This window comes from Cucurbita maxima, unplaced genomic scaffold, assembly GCF_002738345.1.
Source record: "Cucurbita maxima cultivar Rimu unplaced genomic scaffold, Cmax_1.0 Cma_Scf00002, whole genome shotgun sequence".
NCBI lineage: Eukaryota > Viridiplantae > Streptophyta > Magnoliopsida > Cucurbitales > Cucurbitaceae > Cucurbita > Cucurbita maxima.
Genome location: NW_019272018.1, coordinates 6,161,669 through 6,171,136, shown reverse-complemented (window position 1 = coordinate 6,171,136; position 9,468 = coordinate 6,161,669). Strand labels below are relative to the sequence as shown.

Genomic DNA, 9,468 nt, shown 5'->3' with positions numbered 1-9,468 from the left:
CTTGCAACAAGATATGGCGTCTCGGCTTCCTCCTTCGGTCCTAAGCTATTAGGTGTAGAAGCTTTTCAGAGGTGGAATCTTCAAGTTCTTCTTATTTGACCCAAAACCGACCTTTGGTCATTTTCTGTTTGCTTTCGTCTAGAATTTGATTTCCAGGCGGTTGAGAGTTCCAATTATTATCTGAAATCCTCCTATATTTTAAATCAGCATGAGTTAATCAAAATTCGGTGGAAAGCTGCTACCCTTCCATGATTTTCCGAGATATAGCATATTCTTTCTCCTAAACCTATTTATTCTCTCACTACAAGATTAGTGTGGGTCTCGTGTGCCTTAAAAGACTTCAACAGGGTAGTCAAATCTCATCCACAAACACCATAACACTCTAAGTTTCCATTTCTCTTCAGGATTCTCCAACAAATAGACAGCCAAAGTCGAAGACTAAAAAATTCAGAGGCTTGTCTAACTCTTTTCCCTTCATTACATGATCAAAATGTAGCAGATAAAAGATAAGGATTCCAAAACAAGGCCCAGAATCTATTTCTCAAGCAGTCAGCAAAAGGGCATATACAGACATTAGCCAAGCTAATCCAAAATTTTGAACATATATATGCATCCTACTTGAGTTAATCTGCAGAAAGTATAAAGCAAATGTGTTTCGGTGCTAATACAAACAGCAGTATTTTTGTAATAACTTTACACTAAAATTTTGAAAGGAAAAAAATCCCACAAACGATCATTTTCAAACATTTACTGCATCAATTATATAACTAGAAAGTGTAAAAAGGATACAAAATATTTCATGAAAACAAAATACATACACGATATTTTGCAGCGGCCGCGATGCTCAACATATCTTAAGCTTCATTATTTCTCCAGTATCCACAAGACCATGACTTAAACTCTGACCGACATTTACGAACGCTGGATATATCACCTATCCATCCCCTGTAGATGTTCGAGACAAATGCATAATTCCTGATATCCACGTGAAAAGGGGAGGAACAACCTTAATAACGTTGCTCTCCTAGTCCACCACATTGAAAATGGAGTTTCCATCTTGTTCTATGACTTGACGTACTTGTCAACATAACCCTGCATAACGCATAAGGACAGTATTAATGCTTGAAATATAGAACAAATAACATGAGAGCGAAAAATAAACAAATGGAATATAATTTTTTTTTAAAAAGAGATGACGATATATCGAGCACAGCAACAAAACGCTCTCCAGTAGGCACAAATCACAAATAGGCCATAAGGTTGATTGCCAAGTTAATAATTCATAGCTCACCATAACAAGCTTGGTAAGTTTTTGTTGTGATGAATCAATGTATCGATTTATCTTTGCTTGAGACTTGGGTATTTGGTGACTCTTCATAGCTCCAGATACCTTGTCAACAGTCTTTTTGACGATTGTCTTAAAAGCTTCTTTGCTCATGTTGCCCTGTCTCCATGACGGTTTTAGAATTTCCTTAACAAAATCGGCAATAGCAATCCTGAAAAGCCTAAGGGACCTAGAACCTTTGGATTTCTTGCTCTTCTCTGAGGACTTAACCTGATCAATTTCAATCTCTCCTGATAAGTTTGCTTCATCATCAAAGTCATCCTCAACAGCACCAGCTTCTGCATCAGCTGTCTCCCCAAATTCATCATTATCCAGCGAAGTAGTCGAAGCCACAGCAACAACTTCCTTATGCTTGTTGTTCTCCTCCACATCTAGTAATTTATGGGAACTACCAAGTCTCGTCGTCATATGATATTCTCTTGTTTTTTCCAGCTTTTGACCACGATCGGATTTCCTAATTATAGGTGATGATGGCTCCATGCTGTCAAAGAGTGGATCATACTGATCACCACCTGGGCTGGGCAAGAGTTTCCCCAAAGGTTTGGTAGAGTTTGGAGACGCAGTTGTCAGTCTTGATCCAACATAATTAGCACCTTGGCCATCAACTCGAGCATTGCTCGCATTGAAAGTAGAATCGCGTATATCACCACTAGGTGCATCATTTCCAAAGTTCAAAATGTTAGAACTGTAGGTGGAGCTGAGTGGTTTCTCAAAAGTAGATGCATAAGGATTATGATAAGTGGTAACTCCCAAACCCCGAAAATCAGGGGGCAAAGATGAATGGTTCCTGATTGAAGGATCGGGATAATGTCGAGACATAGTACCAATCTGACTTGAGTCACGTAACAAACCATCATGAGCAGGCTGTGAGGCATAAAATGGCTGTTGAAACCGTGAATAAGGATGAAACTGTGAAAATGAACTTCGAAACTCACTAGGAGGGAAATTGTCATCAGAAAATTGCATTCTATTTGCATCTGTAAAGGGCATAGATTGGTCATTAAAGTTTCGCCGAGGAAAAAAACTTGAAGAATTCATCTCCACAGAAGTCCGCCCAAAGTTTTCTTCATTCGAAAAGCTCGGGAATCCAAATGGTAGACTAGGTCGATTGGTTGCAACTGGGGTACTAGATCTAATTTCATCCATATGCATTGGACCTCTACAAGGCTCCTGTAATGGGGACTCACCAATCTTTGAACGAGAATGCAACTCCAATGGCTGGGATTTCATAACAGACTGGGAACCTAGATCACTTCCTTGAGACAAATTACTCTGATGAAATTGCATTGGCGTACCATCTTTGGTCGTTGTAGGAGCCAATGTTGAATCATACAACCGTCTCGGTGGCAGTAAAGGGGTACTGTGGTCATTAGATGGTTGGATGGATACAAAATCTTGATGAGGATGAAAACCTCCTGGCAACGAAGATTTAGAAGGAAAGGATGCATTTTGTGACACAAAACTATATGGGGCAGAAATTGGAACCTCAGCACCATTGACATGTGAAGTCATGTGAGGAAGCAGAGGAGGGGGAGGAGGCAGCGCTCTAAGAGAATGGGCATCGTCATTAGCACAACCTGGAGCAGTAGCAGAAAATTGTTTCGGTATTGGAGACTCCGATAAAAATTGTGAGGTCATAGGTGGCTGACTAGCAGAACTGGCATCAAACTGTTCATTGATGGATGAAGTTTTATCCGGAAAAAGTTCACACTCAGGAGCTTTATTGGTGGTAACCACAGTTACTTGATCAGGTAATAAATTGGAGATAAAAGAACCATCCATCGGGCGTGAGTAGCTATTAGCAGTTTGAAGCTCTGAAACAAGCATGTTGGATTGCTGAGCCACAGAATTCTCCGCAGAAGTCAGCATGCTTGTGGAAATATCACCAGAGAATTTCTCAGTATCAGCATTGCTCATGCATTGTGATGAGGCCACAACTGAACATTGCTCATAAGACTTCTCTGTTTCTTGACCATTATTGTTAACATGAATGTGGACAGCTCCTGCTGGTTTTGAATTTATTAAATCTTCTTCAACTAAGCTAGTTCCATCTCTAGAACTCTGACATCTATGCACATCGCGAGTGGGACTATCAGTATTCCAAGCATGGGCATCATGCTTTGGGGACACATTATGCTGGATGCACTCCTGATTCTCAACTTTAATATGCCCAAGATCTGATATGTCCCTAGACGTGTTCATAGTGTCTTCTCTACTTTTTATATTCTTTGAAGTTGGGTGAACATCATGATGTTTGCTCCTGTGAAGTCTTGATCCATCGTTCTTGCTGGGTTCATGGTGCACATAGCGACAAGATGCTCCTCTATAGCACCTACCGCGCTGAAAGTCAAAGCATTTCCGTATCATAATACCCTTATCCCGTCTCATATTCTCATTATTAAATTGATTTGTACGTCTGCTGACAGGAGACCTGCTTCTGCTTCTGCTTCTGCTTCTGCTTCTGCTTCTGCCTCTGCCTCTTTGGTTACGAGGAGACCAACTGAAACAATCAAAGAGTAAAATTCCAATTAGTGATAATCTGAAAATCTAGTGAGTCAAATGCATGTCTAATTTGACATAATTGCGTAGGCTAGATTATTCTTTAACGACAACGAGTAAATTAACTTATATTTTAAACAACAATGTACACATGAAAAAAAATTGTTACCTGCGAGAGCGGCTTCGCCTCTCCCTTCTTCTCCATGGACTCCTTCGTCCCCTCCTATCGACAGGAGAATGACTTTCGCTACTACTTCTAGCTCTTCTATTCTTATGTCTCCTTATATAGAGTGAATCATCTGAATCACTATCACTGCCACCTTCTCTAACTAATCTTCCAAATTCATCTATTTTTACAGGAGATGATCCCAGCTTCACCTTTTCCTCATCATTTTCTTTTCGTAACTTGTCAGTATCCTGGACAACATCAACACTACGACCATTCAATGCATCCAAAGACTTAGGACTGGTGCTAGTACCAATTTGATTCCGTTGGTTGTTGCAACTCTGTTCATTCCCTGTCTTTCTGACATTTGCCTCATTGGCATCAAAAACCAACTTTGGTGGTCCTGAGAGGAAATGAGCACCAGATTCAGGCATGGAGTGTTCACAAGTTGGAGCATAACTCAGTTCAACCTGGCAAGAACCTTTTGATCCAAGATTAGTCAGTTGATCAGTGTATTTGTCTGAAGTCTTGGAAGATACTGGAGTTGAAGGTGAGACAGCAACAAACCGGACATCTTTAAGGTGTGATTCCTCATCGCTTTCTGAATTTTCATCCGAAGAATAGTCCTGTATAAGTCTAAACGGGCTGCCACCTGCAACAAGTGCAGCAGACTGACTAGAATTAGTGGCTTCAAAAGCTGCAACTTCACCAGATAGATTTTTGTCATTTTGCGAGCACGTAACAGAACTCTCAAAATTGTTTCCTAAAGCCGGTTCAGAAAGTCCAGCAGAAATTCTGTCTGGAATGTGAACTTGACAAGCTGCAGCGCTGACAGATTTTTCATGGCCAAGCAGTAGTTTCGGCCCTCCATCTTCAAAAGGAGAGACAGATACTTATTCAAACATACAAAAATGAAGATGAAAAGGCAGTAGTGCCATCTCTACATGAGTAAATACCATAAAAGAAACGAACTTCATAAAGAATCCATAAATCAAAAACCTTGAAGGAAAACTTTTGCGTATTCTGAAATCAATGGAACTTTGAAGGACCAGGATAGCAAATCAGAGTCATTGGGTTTATTTACGTGACCATATCTGACAAACTACAAAATTCCTGCAAATTAATTTAACTCTCTGGTTCAAATACTATAGCAAACACAGCAAAAAATACTATGCTTGATATCCAAATCACAGCTTTACACTGTTCAAAATTTTCAACAGCAAGTAAACGCAACTTTTTAATTAAATAGACCGCCCTGCTTAAAGATGTCATAACCTCTTATCTATCACCCACAGTGGAACCCTAACAGATGAAGAAAAGATTGTCTGTCTTGGCATGCGTTTTTGTAAAAGATGATGCAGCAAAAAAAACATAATTCTTGTTTCATTATTAAGTGATCATTTAAGTCATCAAAAAATGTTTTCTTTCAAGTTCCTTCAAATACGAAAAGAATTCATTTCAATAATAACCATGGTATCACAAAATAAAATCTACCATGTACCACAATCATGCTTGTCCTGAGTATGTTGCCCATAGCCCAACCCCATTCAAATTTTTTTACTTTCCTTTCATTCACGGATGATGTATACCCATGCTTAAGGTAATTTGCCTCGTAATGTACTATAGGGATGCGCTAGTTGTCAAATCTTTCTACCCGGGTTACATGTTATTAGTGTTGTTGTTGTCTCATATTGCTTGTTGGCGCATATCATTTACTTTCTCAAAATGATTTCTAAAAATCGCTTTCCAAAACTTTCTCAAACCTCCTTTTCTAAAACCGTTTTTCAAAAACAGGAGTACGAGCTGCGAGATAGGTCATTTGTGTCATTGGTAATCTAAGATTGAGTTGGCTTGTTTAGTGAGCCTCGAAAAAGTGTGATTGTGGCACTATGCATGAATCTATTCAACAAGAAATACAAAAATAGAAGGGCGTACCTTCAGCTTCTATCTCCTTTTCTCGGCTACATCTTTGTGAATCTTCAGGTCCTTGTAACTGATCCTTTACATCATACTCCTCTTTTCTTGATTTTCTCTTGTAGCTTTGAATTTGAACTAAGTGACCAGTTTCTTCTCCTCTAGCAGCTGGGGTGATGTCATCTTGAAGCCACCAGTAAGAAATCACCCACACAAAAAAAGACGGAAAAAAATTAGTATTCCCGTCGCTAAAAGGTACTCACGTTAAGCATTAACAAAGCTCTAGGTACAAGTAAACACCGTCATAATTATTTCCCTCAAAGTTCTTTTCATCTCCCAACTGGACAAAGTTTTGGCTCAAAATTCAATAAAAAACAAAGCCATCAACTTAAATTGGAGATATTTCTTCACAAAAAACTAAAAACTCTTAAAACAGTAGTATATATCCGATATAAAGAAACATACGAGGATGAGACTTGTATTTACAAAGGTAATAGAAATATTTTCAATAATGACTAAGATCAGAATAGCATAGAAATGGGATTCTTATATTATATATAGAGTATGCATTATGTACTTACGTACATATGTACGTGCATATGTTATATCCTAAAGGTTCTCTTGAGTTGAATGGATGGGGTATTTAAAACCAAAAATTATATAGAAGCATCTGAGCTGTATACTTCAAGAAACAAAAGCTCATATGGTCTTGTGATAATATTTTCATATGATGAATATAATAGTAAGTTTTATAAAATCCCCGTGATCCACAGATAACTGCTTTGGCATCATATATTTCACCCTGGTTGTCTCTAAATTAATAAGCTCTTATGGTCATAGGTCCTGCTGGTGTACGTTAAAGGGGAAAAAAATAACCCAGAAAACTGATTAATAAACTCAGCACCAATGTAAAACGTTACTGCATAGAGAGAGAATTGTCAACACTAAGACTAACCTCCCATCTCCATGTCAGAGTTTGCAGGTGAAATGGATGCTGCTGACACTGTCAAATACTCAGATTGTGGTTCAATGCCTAAAGATCTCGATGGAGATTTTGCTTTCATTTCTTTATTTTTGCAAGCCAAGCTATATTTCTTCTTCATCCACAGGAAATATTCATGGCCAATTGCAGATTCACTTCCCGGTTCACCACCAAATAAAAATTGAAACTCTGGATTCCCAAATTCCTTGTGACGAGTTGCGTCTTCAAAACTGGAACCATTACTAGCAATGAGCTGACATAACACTTCTATTTTCCTGACAATTCTATCATCTTTTGGCTTAGGTGGAGATGGTGGAAGAACCTGCACATAATCTTTGTCTGAAAATATCTCATTGTCAACTTTAGAACCCATCATGAGGCCAATACCACCCTCTAAATTTCTGTGTTTGTCATGCTTGGGTCTATTATCCCCTAAATGACTGGGAGATGCGACTACTGGATCATTTTCAAATGCCTTTAACCTTTTACTACAGTGAATGGTTGAACTAGGATCAAATTCAATCTGGCACAACAAGTTGGAGGAATCTGAGTTTGGAATTGAAGAAGAAGGCGAGGTGGGAGGAGGGGGAGAAGGTGGAATAGGTGGTGGATAGGATGGTGGTGGTGGAGGAGCCACTGGAAGCAAATGAGGTTCTCCAAGATTTGATTGCATGAGTCCTCCAAAAGAAGGGGGAGTAGGAAAATTGGATGTTGTGGGATGTTGTGGGATAGAGGGAAAGATCTGCAAACCACCTTGTTGCAACGGTGGATTAATTCGAGCTCCATACAATGTTTGTCCCTGAGAACGAGGATGAAGAGGTACTATAGTAGAAAACTGCGGAGGCCGTAATAAATCCGGACTAGGAGCATGAAGAGGGCGTGGTGGCGGCGGTGGTAGCAGCGGTGGTGGAGGTAGAACGTGATGCGTGTTCTGAACTCCAGACTGAGCATTTGAGTTAAATTGAGAAACTTGTGTGCTTCCATGGACTGGTGGAAACGTGTGAAAATATGTTTGATGGATATTTGTGATCCCACCAGATAGAACTTGAATGGATGGGCGCTGACAAAGGGGAGGTGGGGGAGGAGGTGGGGGTGGGCCATGGGAACCAGACTGAGACATATAAAGAGGTTGCCCAGCCTGGAGTTGAGGTGCAGGTGGTTGTTGAGTTATAGGACGTGATGGGATTGGAGGGCCTGGTTGAATATATGAGGTAGGAGGAGGAGGCGGAGGAGGTGCTACTGCACGCTGTTGGTATGCAGGTGGCCATGGTTTCTGAGGACCCTGCCCGAACTGAGAACCATAATTTGGTTGACCATACATCTCAAATCCTATAAAACTAGAATTTGACTGTTCTACAATGGTAAATTTTATCACAAGAGCAACAATGGCACATGCACATTCTTTAACTCAAGCCACCGATAAAGCATCCTGTGTCAGGCAAGAGAGAAAATGAAAGATCAACAACCATTAAGAAAGTACATCAGTTGATACCTGCAAAAAAATGCATACAAACAGTAAACTCGTCCAAACCCAATTTTAATCCCATGCATCATGGAACTATCTCTATTCTACGCTTAAGCTCCCCGATTTTATCATCTATTATAACAACAACTAATCACTGGGCTAGGTAAAATCATCATAACTAAACAAAAATGCCATGTTTCGGGTCAATTCTCTAGCCTAATAACCACAATCGACGGAACACGTTACCTCGAACTGGAAACAGAACTATGTAAAAGCTATAATGCATCTCCCACAAAGCTCCCCTTTCCATGAATATCATCAAAAACAGAAGAACGCGCCATTTCTCACAAACCCATCAACCAGTATACACAAAGAATTACAGAGCTAAACTACCAACTTCCCCTCACTTCCATCTCGCAAAACGACACACAGCGTGCGAAAACGAATCAAACGAAGCCTTGAGGACAAGCAACACAACTCATTGGCAATAAACAAGTTCTGAACCACTAACCGCATCAATTGAGATTCAAATTCGAGGCTGCGATCACGTAATCGTTAAGTCCTGAGATTAACACAAGGAAAGAAAAAAAAAGAAAAAACCCCCCAAGATTGTGGCCTTGAAACTCGATAGAGTATTAGGGTTTTGGACAAAAACAGAGTAGAAGAGCGTGGGAAAGTGGTGGCGCCAACCCTAGGCTGAGGCTCCTTCTCTATCTGATTCTTTCACAGAGTAACAGAAGAGATTCTATTCCACGTTCCCTCCCAATTGGAAGCGTAAGAATAAAGAAGCAGTCGACTCCCTCGCTCGCCAACCAAGCCACCCTAAACATCTAAACTTTAATTATCAATAAACAAACAATCACATGAATGTAACGGATATTTTTTTGTCTGTTATTTTTATTATTTTTTATTTTTTTGATAAAAATTCCTATTTAACAAATTAGTTTTATGTTGGATGAAAGTCCTCTAAATTAGTTAACGATGGATTTATAATCATAGATTGGTATGAGGCATTTTGGGAAGTCCAAATCAAAGTCACAAGAGCTTATACTCAAAGTGAACAATAAGTCACGAGAGCTTATACTCAAAGTGGATAA

At 39.6% G+C, this 9,468-nt stretch overlaps 1 protein-coding gene across 2 annotated transcripts; it reads right to left on the bottom strand.

Moving 5' to 3' along the window:
- Window positions 1-593: 593 nt before the first annotated feature.
- On the bottom strand, window positions 594-9,198 carry LOC111495732 (serine/arginine repetitive matrix protein 2-like). 2 transcript variants are annotated; one of them, XM_023145901.1, is made up of 6 exons: window positions 8,618-9,198; window positions 6,880-8,335; window positions 5,946-6,107; window positions 4,014-4,881; window positions 1,292-3,845; window positions 594-1,092 (listed from the first exon to the last, which is right to left on the bottom strand). In XM_023145901.1, exons 2-6 carry the CDS (start codon window positions 8,225-8,227, stop codon window positions 1,063-1,065), a joined length of 4,962 nt encoding a protein of 1,653 aa, XP_023001669.1. In that variant the 5' UTR covers window positions 8,228-8,335; window positions 8,618-9,198; the 3' UTR covers window positions 594-1,062. The 2 variants fall into 2 exon arrangements, with proteins under 2 accessions (XP_023001669.1, XP_023001661.1); XM_023145893.1 differs by having other exon boundaries at window positions 8,883-9,198.
- Between the last annotated feature and the right edge of the window lie 270 nt (window positions 9,199-9,468).